Source organism: Haplochromis burtoni, unplaced genomic scaffold (genome assembly GCF_018398535.1).
Source record: "Haplochromis burtoni strain Fernald_Lab_line unplaced genomic scaffold, NCSU_Asbu1 Contig_291, whole genome shotgun sequence".
Classification (NCBI taxonomy): Eukaryota; Metazoa; Chordata; class Actinopteri; order Cichliformes; family Cichlidae; genus Haplochromis; species Haplochromis burtoni.
The window spans coordinates 571922-586536 of record NW_024582652.1 but is presented as its reverse complement, the minus strand read 5'-3'; the positions used below and the strand labels follow the sequence as shown (position 1 = coordinate 586536).

Below are 14615 nucleotides of genomic sequence, written 5' to 3'. Positions count from 1 at the left end.
AGAGTGGGGACAGAGACAGTTGCAAAGTTCAGCTTTAGTGAGGCTAAACTCCAAAACCTGTTTTCAGCTAATGACTCTGCTTCTGTCTGGAAAACAATCAGACGGTGAACCAACCACAGACCTAAAGACCCCACTGCACCAACCATTCACAGCTGAACAGCTCCTGCTGCGGATTCTACCAATAATGACCTGTTACTCCCCCACCCAAGACTTTCCACAGCTTAGCACCCCACCCCCGTCATTATAAAATATGGGCCTGGACCTGATCACCACATGACAGTTTCTCCACCCTCCATGGGTCCTCTCTCCATACATGAGAGATTTAAATAGATTCTTCAAGAAACAGAACCCTCACAAAGCCATGTGTTGTTTTTAAAGTGTTACATAAATAAATCATGGTTTGGTAAAACAGCTGGACCAGACTCCATTAACCACCACAATATATTTTTATTCTCTGTGCTTTCAAATACGAACACTGTTTACTTTCATCTGTTTCATTAGTTTTTGTTAACATCTTCCTGTGCATCACTTTACAGCAGCCACACTCATTAAAATGAGATTTTGTAGGAGTTCACTTCCTCTCATGTGTTCATCCACAGCAGCTGGACAATAAAGTTATAGTGACCCTGATACTGCAGCAGATCGCTCTGACTTCCTGTTTTCACTTAAATAGAAATGAGGCTGTAGAGGTTTGGTGCAAGGCTGGGTATCGTCACTGATTTCTAGAATCGATTTGATTTAATTCGATTTAATTCGATTCGATTTGAATCTGGGAAATTTTGACAGTCAGAAATATTATAATTCAGATCAGTAGATTTACATATTTTTGTATCTATAAAAAGGAAGCTGACACACGCAAGACTTTATCAAAGGTGTGAGCGTCACAGCAGAGGCCTTTGTGTCAAAGTAGCTGAAGATAAAACAGAGAAAAACATGAAGGTTTTCCTGTTCTGGGAGTTTATAAAAATATTCTGCAGTACGTCAAAAACGAAAGAAAACCTTTAATCAACATATGAACGTTACCTCTGAGGTTACAGCGGTTTTATTAGAGACACGGCGTTTTGCATTTTGCATAATTTTAAAAAGTTTACATTTGTTCAGTATTGAACGGCATGAATTAGGTTTACTTTTCAGAAGTATGTAAACGGGGGGAAAAACAGCGGCCGACAGGCTGTAAATAACGGTAGACTTGTGCGTAACAAGCGAGCGAATAATGCAGGAGAGAGAGAGAGAGAGAGAGAGAGAGAGAGAGAGAGAGAGCTGTGCATGAAGTGTGACTTTATTGTGGTGGAAGCAAAACAGTAAAAGTCAGAGTGAATTCATGACGATGTTTATGTGAAGCGTAGTTTGGAGCTTCTTTTGCTGCTGGTTCAGTCAGTTTTATTTTTATTGTTTGGTGAGAGATCAAACTAACAGCTTTAGAATCGGCGCAAAAAGAGCGTGAACACAAAGCGCGGACCCGCCGACGCATCAGAATCAGCGCCGACCGTGTCCGTGCCGTCAGGTGAGAAAGGCGACGTCTCACTGATCCTGATCCGCCCTTTGTGTTTACGTCTTTGTGCAGAATCCGTGTTCCTGCTCTCATTTATTTATTTATCATTTATTGTTTTAGCTGTTTGGTGGTTATTGAAATTTTGTGATCTTTCACCAAAGATTCTGGCATTTCGGGCAAAATAAATTTATATTAAAAACATAAATTCAGGATTTTAATGAATCGATTTCACGTTATCCAAGCCAGAATAAATTTTAATCGATAAATCGATTATAACCCCCCCCCAGTTTGGGGCAGGCAGAAAAACAGCTGCAGGGACAATGAAAAGACTTTTCTGCTCCAACTTCTCCCAGCATGCTGAGCTAATGGTTAGTTGGTGTTTTTCTCCAAACACTCTCTCACTCTTCTCTCAACGTGTTCACAATAAACTGTGAACAGACACCGAGGAGAGCAGCAGAAGACCTCATTCAGGAGCTAAACTCAACATGAACTGAACTCACAGTAAAGTTAGCTCGGTGCTTACCTTTAGATGAGCCCACAAACCGAGAGAAACTCCGCGATGAAGCTGCAACTCTTTCCAAACACAGGAAACAGATCAGGGAGCAGAGACCCACGTGGTTCACGCTGATCTCAGCTACGATCCAGGAGACAAGGGTGGGCAGATCGATGCAGATATCGATCAGGACGTTGGTAGTGGTTTATGATCGATACTTTAGTTTGTTTCTCTCCTCTAAGTTCACTACTTTACTCCCGTTTCATGAAAAAACAGCTCTCTGCTCGACTCCTCTCTTGCACACACGCACACTCTTTGCTGCTCTGCTGTGATTCGTTACTGTGATCACGTGACTGACAGACAGCGAGAAAGAGAAGCGTCATATGAAGATCTCGAAAAGTTGATTCTGTTCATCTGGACGTAGCGTTTTTAGTTGATTGATCAACTCTCTGTGAATGGTACTCATGGCCATTGATCATTGGGCTTTGATCAGTGGTTGTTGATCAATGGTCATGAGGATTTGCATAATCATGATTAAGGAACTGACCTCCCAGCCCATTGTTCCTTCAGTGGGCTGGTTTCAGTCATTATGCAAATGTACTGTTTACTGGGGAAACCTGCAGTCAGCTGAGACTGAAGACGTCACCTGGATGATGATGAAACATTTCTCCCACTGAAAACACTACGTCCAGATGAACAGAATCAACTTTTGGAGATGTAATTATTAATAGTGCCGTCAGCATTAACACATTAACTTTAAGTGCATTTAAAACACGGCAGGGCATGGTGCTTCCTGCCAGAGAGCAGCAGGTCCCCCTCCCGAGAACCCTCAATGTCTACATGCATTGAAAATTGATAGGCAGGCACCGGCACCAGAGGTGAGGCTGAATACACAGAAGGGACATAGGGGGATGCCTCCCCAGCACCCTGGTGACACGCCTGCACCCCAAGGCCCTGCATGTGTGGGTGGGTGTGGTGGAGCGGGAAGAGGGAGGCAGTTGGGGATTCAATTCCAATTTTGACCTCCAAGCATTGAAGGCCAAAGCTCGGCAGCTACAGCGTAGATACAAGAAATCTGGTTTAACTGTTGATGCAGAAATCTACAAATACCATGTACTTCAGTATAAAGACTCCATCAACAAGGCCAAACAAAGTTTCTACTCAGGTATTATCAGTTCTTATGAGGGTAACACAAGGATTTTGTTTTCAGTTCTCAACAAACAAATTCAACCCCCCCAACGCTTCACTTCTGAAACCTGTAGCTCCTTGATGCTGTTCTGGACTACAAAAATCAATAACATCCACCAGCAACCCAGTTCAAATGTTGTGTCTACCCCCTCTCCAGAACCTTTTCTCTATTTTGAGCTGTTTTCCACTTTTCATATCCCTGATTTATCTGATATTTCTGAGTTCATATGTAGATCAAAGCCTGCCACGTGTCATCTTGACCCTGTGCCTACAGGGCTTGTGAAATCCTGCCTCTCTTCCTTACTCCCGCTCATCTCTGCTATCGTCCACTCTTCACTCACCACAGGTATCTTTCCCTCCGTATTCAAGATTGCTTCAGTCACTCCCATACTGACAAAACCTTCTTTAGATCCTAACAACTTTAACAACCTCTGTCCGATTTCTAATCCACCCTTCATCTCTAAAATACTTCATTCACACCTGGTTAACAATAACATCTACAAGAGATTTCAATCTGGTTTTCGTTCATGTCACAGCACAGAAACTGCTTTACTTAGAGTCACTAATGATCTTCTAATCAGAGCTGACTCTGGTCTTCTCACCGTTCTCATCCTTTTGGATCTGAGCTCAGCCTTCGACACCATCTCTCACTCTGTCCTTCTAAGCAGACTCTCCTCTCTCGGCATCTCTGACACACCGCTAGCCTCTTCTCTTCATAATATACATCCTCCCTCTTGGTACTATTTTTGCAAATTTGATCTTCACTTTCACTGTTTTGCTGATGACACCCAGTTATATCTCTCCTGCAGACCTGATTCCTCCCTCCCAGCTTCTTCCCTTACAGAATGTCTATCCGAGTTAAAATCCTGGTTCACCTCTAATTTTCTAAAGCTCAGTAAGGATAAAACTGAAATCCTCCTTATTGGCACCAAATCCAACCTTTTGAAGGCAAACCATTTCTCACTCACCATCGATAACTCCACAGTTTTCCCTTCTCCTCAGGTTAAGAGCCTTGGTGTCATCCTAGACAGTTCACTTTCCTATAAATGTCACATCAATAATCTCACCTGTTCTGCCTACTTCCATCTACGCAACATTAACAGATTGCTTCCTTCTCTTTCCACCCAGGCTACGTCTTGTTCATTGTCTCGTTACCTCCCGTATTGACTACTGCAAATCTCTCTTACATGGTCTCCTCCAAAAATCCCTCCATAAGCTTCAACTGGTTCAGAACTCTGCTGCTCGCATTATCACCGGATCCCCTCCTACCAGCACATCACCCCTGTTCTTCAGGAACTTCACTGGCTCCCTGTGAAATTCTGGATAATACACAAACTTCTTCTGCTCACCTTCACTTCCATTCATAACCTCACACCTCCCTATGTTTCTGACCTGTTAAGCGCTACCTTGGGGTGGCTGTGGCTCAGGTGTTTGAGCAGCTCAGCTACTGATTGGAAGGTTGGTGGTTTGATCCTAGGCTTCCCCAGTCTGCATGCCAAATATCCTTGGGCAAGATACTAACCCCAACTTGATCGGAGTGTGAGTGTTTATTCGTTTGCACTTGAGTTTAGAAGTGCTTGAATGAATGGGTGAATGAGGCATGTTGTATACAGTGCTTTGAGTACTCCGGGAGAGTAGCAAAGCGCTATATGAGAATCGGTCCATTTACCTTTTCTGCCCGCTCACGTTGATCTTCTTCTACTATCCAGCTTTGTGTGCCTTCCTTCGGCCTCAGCACCATGGGAAGCAGAGCTTTTAGCTGCTCTGCTCCCAGGCTGTGGAGCTCTTTACCCCCAGATATAAGAAACATTGGTTCTCTCCCCCAGTTTCAATCTCAACTCAAAACCCATCTGTTCAAATCTGCATATTCATTGTGAACCCACTGTTTGTTAATTTTATTTGTGCTTTTGTTTTATTGTTCTTCATTGTGTCTAGAGCAGGGCGATATGACCAATAATATTCATCAAGATATACATTTGAAAATTTGCGATAACGATATAACTGACGATATAATTGACACTAGACAAAATACTTTACAACTCCACAACTTTATTAGTGCAAAAAAATAAATAAAACCCATCAATGTATTTTCACTTAAACAAGCAGCTGTTTTTTATGTGCATTAAAGTTATATAAAAATGTAACGGTGCAAATTCCTCGCTGACAGTTTAACCAAAAGGCATTTCCAGTGGAAACTGGCCGACACATCCTCAGCATAACCATGTATAATATCCACAAAACTTAAAACGAGGTTATACACACACAATACGGTAACATTATGTTGAAGCGCAGTACGTATCACTCCGGCGCCAGCCGTAATGCTCCGACAATCCATCAAGCAGTGCGGCTTCGTAGCTTAGCAAAGTCGTACTGAAACATTTGACAGATTTTCGAGCGCCGTGCACATAAAATCGTTTCGAGGTCAGTAAACACAACCAGAGTTCATACATAAGGCACACGGGATTATAAGGGGCTCTGTCGACTTTCAGAAAAATCAAAGGATTGATTTTAAGTGCGCCGTATTTTCCAAACAACACGGTAATAACGACGGCCCGCTAGCATGCGCTACCAAAAATAGTGCTTTGTTGTGTATCTGACAGACGAAAGCTAAACCAGTTCCACACCACTGAAGTTGCAGCATTTTTACAAACCAGTTCTGATTCAAATAAAATTTGAATTTGAATTTGATTCATCCGTTCCATTCAACGATCCAATTTCCCCCTTCTTATTCTGCATCGCCGCCATGTGCGTATGTAAACAAAGGCGATGCGCATGTGCGTTTTACCCAAATTCTATCGCCATATTTGATTTTCTTATCGTTGCCCAACATTACACCGGTATTACCATGAACAGTATATGGCCCAGCCCTAGTTGTGTCATTGCTCTATTATGTGTTTTATCCTATTGTACAGTATCCTTGGGTGTCTTGAAAAGCACTTTATAAATAAAATATATTATCATTGTTACTATTATTATTATATAGCGCCAAGACCATTCCTCACCCCTGCTGCACGCAGCCACAAGGAAAACACCATCGAAGAGCCACCAGAGCCCCTAACCAGGTCATGACCACAACCCCCAGGTTAAGCTTCAGGGAAAACATCTCTAGGGACTCTCCAGACCCCCTAAGCCCATCCCTACCCCCATATCAAGCACAGTAGCGAAGGCGGGACCTCGGGACGGGACGACCCTCCACCGCCACTAGGTGACGGATGGAAGTAACCCAGAGGGATTGATCTAAAGTGGTGGCAGAGGCTGTATCAAGACTAATGTGATGGTTTCTGTATTGGTTAGAGTTAAGATTATTTATATTTTTCCAGTTCATGAGGACTGTTTTCTTGGCTTTGCATAGGGCAGTAAAAACTGTTGTATTTTAGAAAGTGTTCTGTATATGTTAGACAATAATTTGGGGGTTTTAAGAGTAAGAAATTGTACCACACTGATTGAGTCCGTTATTACACTCTTAAATCCTACTACTTATCCGTGCGTCTTTCAGGATCTTACAAAGCTTCAAACGACGTGTCGACATTATCGTGACTAATCGAGGCAGCCCTAGATAGTTCAGAAGTAAATCATGCATTATCTCAACCTTTATTTCCTTTATACGTTCATGAAGGGATACAACAAAATAAAGAAGAATTCATCAACATCTAATGGAAAATTGAATACATGCACAGTATAGCAGGTTCTCTCTCAGTGCAGCCAGCTGGATGAGGTTTACTGATCAAACCACGACAGAGAGATTCTATATTCAGGTAAGACAATCTTTAAGAAATGACAGAAAAATACAAACTGTAGGAACTACTTGTCAGTGTGGTCACATTCATCAGCAAGCAACAGACACGTTCAGGTTCAGTTGAGTTTACTTGTATCTGTAGGTACGTAAGCAGCTCATCCATCCTAAAATGAAAGCCCTTCAAATCAACACAGACAACAGAAACAGAATGAAACACAGTGAAGGGAAAAAAGAAGAAAATATGGAGAAAGGGCCATATGTTGTTTTCTTTCTCTTAATAGATGAAAGCATTGTGTTTGAAAAGTCTGTTTAATGATCTAAAGCAAGTTAAGTGTGGCAAACATAAAATCAGGAAGGGGGAAAATACTTTTCTAAAGTATTTCTAAATTTAACATCCAGGATTATTTACTGCAGGTCCAGAAATCAGAGCTACCTCATCAGATCCAAGTGTGACATCAGCTGCACTCTTTACAGGAGACTCCAGCTGAACTCTGTGGAGCCTGATCTCAAGGTTTTTAAGTCTGACCCTGAAACCAGAAGAAGATCTTTCTGTCTCGTCAGATTCATTGTGATCCAGTGATTTCAGTCCTGCATGATCACGCTGATGTTTGCGCAGAGCAGATAATGAATTGAATGATTTGGCACATTGGTAACAGTGAAACAGTTTATTTGCAGCGTGGGCTCGCTTGTGTTTGGAGTATGAAGTGAAATTCTTGAAGCTCTTGTCACACTGGTCACAGCTGAAGTTCTCTTCAATGTGTGTACGTTCATGTCTGTTACAACCAGATGAACGTGAGAAACTTTTGTCACAGTGTCTGCACTTGTATGGTTTCTCTCCTGTGTGGACTCTTTTATGATCTTTAAGATGATCTGCAGTGGTGAAGGATGACCCACACTGGTCACAGAGGTGGTCTTTAACCCCACTGTGATAGAGTTCATGTTTTTTTAATGCACTTGATGTTGGAAAGCCACTCCCACATTCTTTGCAGTAGTTCATTTTGTCTCCAGTGTGTCTACGTTGATGCACTTTTAGGCTCCTTCGGTAACTGAAAGTTTTTCCACAAAGGTCACAGCGAAACGCTTTCCCACCACCACAGTGACGACAGGGTTGAGAACTGGATCCATCTGTGTTGCTCTGCTTCTAAACAAAGACACAAACACAGTGTAAGTCGGGGAATTCCTTCAACATTTTTATCCTGAACGTTGCCTGAAATAAAGAGCATGTCTGCCAACGTCCACATTTTACTGTTTACATTATAACACTCAGCTTACTGAACAACATTAAGTCTTCATTTGTAGGTAATCTACTTAATGGGAAGATTGGTTGTTAAACCCCTAGATGCTCCACTCTTCATGCCACAAGACCCTAACCCCAAGCCGCTCTCTGATGCATCCATTGGAGTGTGAATGTTACAAACATAGAAAGGGGAGGAGCTTTTAAAACTTTACTTTTTTCCAACAGCGGGAAAGTTTCAGGAGATTTGTGTCAGATTTGACCGAATATTCTGTACATGAAGTTTTCATGTCTCATTTAATTTTGAAATTAAACTTCATTCACATAATACTTCAAAATAACTGCAACTGTAAAAAGAAAAATACATACCTCACAGTAACTGCACTTGTAGAGTCTCTTTCTGGCGTGGATCTGTTGGTGTGATTTGAGGTAATTTGGATGTTTAAAAACTTTATCACACAGGTCACATTTATAAGGTCTCTCCTCAGTGTGGGAAAGCATGTGGCTTTGTAACTGTGCATCTGTTGTAAACAGTTTGCCACACTGATCACAGCAGTAAACATTATGTCCAGTGTGAATGCGTAGGTGAATATTTCGGTACCCTAACTGGCTGAAAGTTTTTCCACAAATGTCACAGCTGTACGCTTTAACTCCACTGTGGAGGAGTTGGTGTGTTTTTAAGCTTGAAGACTGTGTAAAAGATTTTCCACAAATGTCACAGCTGTACGCTTTAACTCCACTGTGGATGATTTGGTGTTTTTTAAAGTTTGAAGCCTGGGTAAAAGACTTTCCACACAAGTCACAGCTGAATGCTTTAACTCCACTGTGGATGAGTTGATGTTTTTTTAAGTTTCCAGATAGAGTAAAATCCTTCCCACACTCGTTACAGCTGTATGTTTTCTCTTTCTTTCTTCTGTGAGGTTTGTCGTCCTCCTGAGAGCGCTGACTTCTCTCTCCATGTTGGTCCTGCAGTGACAGAGATACAAACAGGCGCAGTGAGCAGGGTCACAGAGTGCGAGCAATCTGATTCGACTTAATTTCTCAATGGTGCAACAAAAAACATAAAAGTCCTAGGCCGCACCGCTGCCACCAGGCGTTCGATTCCTGTTTTCCAAAAGTGACCTCTGACAGAAAAGCCTCATTTCTGCTGTTTAATAGCAAACAAATGCAAACTTTTTAAAATGATGACAGATTACAAACGCTCAGCTGTGTCTGTAATCAAACCTCTGTAACTTTGCTCTGCTTCACTGCAGCAGCATCAGGTAATGTTCATGTGTTGATTCGTGGTTTTCTTCAGTTTTTGGTCGACTGCAGGATATTTTTAAGGTCATCTGCCATAAAAAGCAGATAACCCTATTTTATCCTCAGTTACTTTGACACAAAGACATCTGCAGTGATGCTCACACCTCTGATGATGTCACACATGTATCAGTACTGATAAATGATCAGAATTATAATATTTCTGACTGTCTGAGGCAAAATTGTATCAAATCGGGACCTTGTGAATCGGAATCGAATGGATTATAGAAATCAGTGATGATACCCAGCCATAGTGAGTGGCCTAGGCACGACAGAAGTGGATGTAGCTTTAATAAGAAAAGAACTATTGCTAACTTTTCTGTTAAGTTAAGGCCTGATCCGTCTGAAATTCATAGCCAGCTCTGACACGGAACCATCAATCTCTGAACGCTGAAAAAGCTCAGTGTATCCATCCATCCGCTTCTGCTTTCCAGGGTCGCCAGGCGTGCTGCAGCCTATCCCAGCTGTCAGAGGGCGAGAGGCGGGGTACACCCTGGACAGGTCGCCAGTCTGTCTCAGGGCCAACACACAGGGACAGACAACCGTTCGCTCTCACATTCACACCTATGGGTAATTTGGATTTATCAGTTAACTTATCCCCACAAACTGCATGTCTTTGAACTGTGGGCAGGAGGCCGGAGTATCTGGAGGAGGAGGCCGGAGGGAACCCACACAAACACGGGGAGAACATGCAAACTCCACACAGAAAGACCCCGGCCTGATGGTGGAATCAAACTCAGGACCTTCTTGCTGTGCGGCAACAGTGCTAACCACCGTGCTGCCCACAGTGTATCCAGAAAACACATTATATGCTGCGATAAATGCACTGCCCCCTCTCCCCACTGCCTTTCAGCGGCAGGCAGCAGCAAACCGGTCGTCAGAGGAGGCCGACGTGATGATTAAGTTTAACACTGTCTACATTGTAACCAAAGAGTGCCTTTAAGCACTAAGATAAGTTACTTTTTCAGTAACTTATCTTTGTTGTAGATCAAAGATAAAGAACTTTGTGTTGAAAAGATTGTTAGTTAATCATTTACAAATCAATATTGTCTGTATGGACAGCAATTTTTGTTTTAAATGAACAAGTAATTTGGGTGCACCTAAGAAACAAAGTTAGGCGCACCAGTGCAGTTAGTCTAGAGCGCTGGTGAGTGAAATGCAGTCGTGGAACAAACTGAAACTCCCTCCATGAGTGGAATCACAGACAATGGTAACTTTATTGTCCCCAGTGGGAGATTGATTTGTCCATGCAGAGATATAAAAACAAACAAACACAACAAACACAAAAATAAGCCCCAAGACAACAACCTAAATTTTAATCACCAAAAAAAGTACAGTGTGCAATGGCAACAACACTTACGGTTTAGTGTTATTAACCATGATAATAGCACTTGGTACAAAAGACAATCTATGTCTCTTTATAACAACGACCTGATGAGAGCAGCTGAAAGTCATTAGAGGCTGATCTGAACACAACATGACAGAGGTTTCCTTCCTCAGCACCTGCCTGTTATAGACGCCCACAAGCTGGACCCGAGACCTCCCTGATATCTGACCAGACACTTTAACCAGGTTGCTTAGTCTGGTCTTGTTATTACCATAGACGTCACCAAACACATTGTAGGTGTGTTATCACCACCTTCTGGTGATAGTCTCACATTACAATCATGTTACAGAATGAGAGTTGTAATCAAAATTACATTATTGAAGAAATATTGATCACAGGAGAAAAATGTTTACTGTGTGATCAATTCTGAGTCCAACTTTTCAACGTGTGCTGATAAAATATGATCTTTGTTTTTGTTTGTGAATACAGCTTCTGTATGTGTGGAGGAGCCCAGGATGGAAAAGATAAAGCTGATGTTAACATCCAGCTGTGCACACAGTTTCAATAACAGTAACTGAGATATTTTCTCACCTCCTGCGTTGAAGTCATTGTTTCCTCTGTAGTGGCTGAGCTGAGTCCAAATGGCTGAAACTGTTCCTCTGCTGCTCCACCAGACTCTTCTCCTCCTGTTACTCAGCTGGGACACAAAAGTATAGATATGCATTTTATCCCTGACAAGAAGAAGCAGAGCAAATAAACATTACTACACTCAGTGACAACAATACCTATGAAGCTTCAAGGTGAAACCCCAGAAGCAACCAGGGCAACGTGGCCAAAAATCTTTATCACTATATATATTTGAAAATTTGCAGCAACGATATAACTGATGAGGCAAAATACTTTACCACTCTACAACTTTATTAGTGCAAAAAATCTCATCAATTTATTTTACATGGAGGAAGTGGAAAGAAAGGCTCTTGGCTCTTTAACAGGGACAGCACCGAGTTACATGATAGAGTGAAACAGGGTCTCACAATGGTTTCACTCAGGACCTGCTGACACACACATTTTTCCACACATTGGCTCTTGTGATAAGATCAATGGTCAACAGTGGGTTGACGACCCTTTCAGTTGACAACCCCCACAAGGGTTTAAATGCCTGGGACTCTCCACCATTTGATTTTAGAACTGAAAAAGCCACTTTTGGATGAGAGGTGAAACGTTTAAAAAAGCTTACAGACGTCCAGTCACTTTCTTTCTAAGATCTTGGACTCAGAACAAAAGCTGTCCAGCTTTGTGTGTCTGTCAAAATGCTTTTTACAAATCCTGCTGGAATCAGTGTTGTTACAGCTGCAGTCAAAGCAAGATGGAAACAATGAAGAAGGAAAGTTCAAATCTACTCAGACTAAATGTCTTCAGTCAGTGTGTCAGCCTCCAGTTAACAACAGTGGTGAGAAACTGCACTACTGAACCTCCACTGACTGAGTAACTGCAGTTTGGTGCTTCATCAGAACTTCATGGCAGGAAGTGTTTCAGAGTGGGGACAGAGACAGTTGCAAAGTTCAGCTTTAGTGAGGCTAAACTCCAAAACCTGTTTTCAGCTAATGACTCTGCTTCTGTCTGGAAAACAATCAGACGGTGAACCAACCACAGACCTAAAGACCCCACTGCACCAACCATTCACAGCTGAACAGCTCCTGCTGTGGATTCTACCAACAATGACGTGATCACAGTCTCTCCACCCTCCTTGGGTTCTCTCTCCATAGATGTATGAAAATACTGCAGCAGATCGCTCTGACTTCCTGTTATCACTTCAAATAGAAACGAGGCTGTAGAGGTTTGGTGCAGGCAGAAAAACAGCTGCAGGGACAATGAAAAGACTTTCCTGCTCCAACTTCTCCCAGCATGCTGAGCTAATGATTAGTTGGTGTTTTTCTCCAAACACTCTCTCACTCTTCTCTCAACGTGTTCACAATAAACTGTGAACAGACACCGAGGAGAGCAGCAGAAGACCTCATTCAGGAGCTAAACTCAACATGAACTGAACTCACAGTAAAGTTAGCTCGGTGCTTACCTTTAGATGAGCCCACAAACCGAGAGAAACTCCGCGATGAAGCTGCAACTCTTTCCAAACACAGGAAACAGATCAGGGAGCAGAGACCCACGTGGTTCACGCTGATCTCAGCTACGATCCAGGAGACAAGGGTGGGCAGATCGATGCAGATATCGATCAGGACGTTGGTAGTGGTTTATGATCGATACTTTAGTTTGTTTCTCTCCTCTAAGTTCACTACTTTACTCCCGTTTCATGAAAAAGCAGCTCTCTCTGCTCGACTCCTCTCCTGCACACACACTTTGCTCCGCCCCCTTCTTCCTAATCTGCTTTGATTCGATGCTGTTTGGACACGTGACTCGAAAAAGAGGCCGAGCCTGTTTTTTTTTTTAAATGAACTTTATTTGTCAACAACAATATAAACATGTAAGGCACCATTATTTATCCATGCATCTAAATATAAACGGTTGAGCATTACAACAAGAGAAATAACAAAAGAAAGAAAGAAAAAGATGCAGAATGTGAGAACATAGACACAAACAGTGTGAACAGAAAGGGAAATCATGATCCACATCTCAGGTAGAGAGGAGGCCTCCTTTTAACATAAATAGAACTTATTGAATAGAAATATAAGTTTAGGGTTTTTCTCGTCATTTATGTGTTTCAGCGACTTACTCGAGAGTTTAAAATCATCCAGCCATCTGTTTACACATGCTTTAGCTTGAAATGTCTGCATTTGTGAATAAAACATTTCCCAGTAACAAGACAGTCCCAATCACCAAGTCTAACTTTGGGTTCTCAGCAACCATCCCAAATTTAACTACAGTCAAATGTGGTAACTGAATTCCCCTGGACTGTAGCCAGCTCCACATGTCAGTCCAAAAGGAGTGCACTGATTCACAATAGAAAAACAAGTGATCCAAACTTTCAATGTCATTTTCAGAGAATCCACAGGTGTTTGCATGTGGGTTAAATTTCAGTTAATCTGTTGGGTTAATCTCATTTATGACTTTAAAATTAACCTGTTTTTCTTTACTGGGAAGGGGAAGTAAAATACACTTTCTTCGTATCAGTTTAACTTCCATAGCCTCAAATTCTTTTAGAATATAATTTCCTTTAACCAGGTTATGGAAATGTTATCAAAAATCTGATCTCTCTAAACCTGCTGCCACCAAAGTCAACACCAGCTGTGCAGAGCTGTCTCAGTCCAGGAGGATTTTTAGAGTGCACAATGTCTTCTTTAATCATTGATTTCAAAGGGACTGGGATGGCTTTTGTTAGTGTTTTATAACTCTTAGCAGCACCTTACGTCAAACTTACGTCTCATGTTAATAAAACCCCATTTCAGGGCATTATTTCTTGTCCATACACAAAGGTTAAGTTAGGTAAGGGTTAAAAGATCAAGATCGTATATTAAAAATAAATCTCCCACTCGCCCCTGTGGGTGCTCAATCCTTCAAGCTCGGGTCCTCTACCAGAGGCCTGGGAGCTTGAGGGTCCTGCGCAGTATCTTAGCTGTTCCCAGGACTGCGCTCTTCTGGACAGAGATCTCCGATGTTATTCCCGGGATCTGCTGGAGCCACTCGCCTAGCTTGGGAGTCACCGCACCTAGTGCTCCGATTACCACGGGGACCACCGTTACCTTCACCCTCCACATCCTCTCGAGCTCTTCTCTGAGCCCTTGGTATTTCTCCAGCTTCTCGTGTTCCTTCTTCCTGATATTGCTGTCATTGGGAACCGCTACATCGATCACTACGGCCGTCTTCTTCTGTTTGTCTACCACCACTATGTCC

At 42.3% G+C, this 14615-nt stretch overlaps 1 protein-coding gene across 3 annotated transcripts in view; it reads right to left on the bottom strand.

The window, feature by feature from the left end:
• Nucleotides 1-13156, bottom strand: part of LOC102292218 (zinc finger protein 665) — a 20663-nt gene extending 7507 nt beyond the window's left edge. For 2 of the 3 annotated variants that reach the window (XM_014339411.2, XM_014339412.2), the window contains exons 1-3: nt 12844-13155; nt 11361-11466; nt 8513-9109 (exon numbers count right to left, since the gene is read on the bottom strand). In XM_014339411.2, the coding sequence (XP_014194897.1) occupies nt 8513-9109; nt 11361-11378 (615 nt within the window). In that variant the 5' untranslated portion in view covers nt 11379-11466; nt 12844-13155. Of the gene's footprint in view, nt 1-6752; nt 8051-8512; nt 9110-11360; nt 11467-12843 lie in introns of those variants that run through there. The other variant, XM_005940390.3, reaches the window with a different exon arrangement.
• Between the last annotated feature and the right edge of the window lie 1459 nt (nt 13157-14615).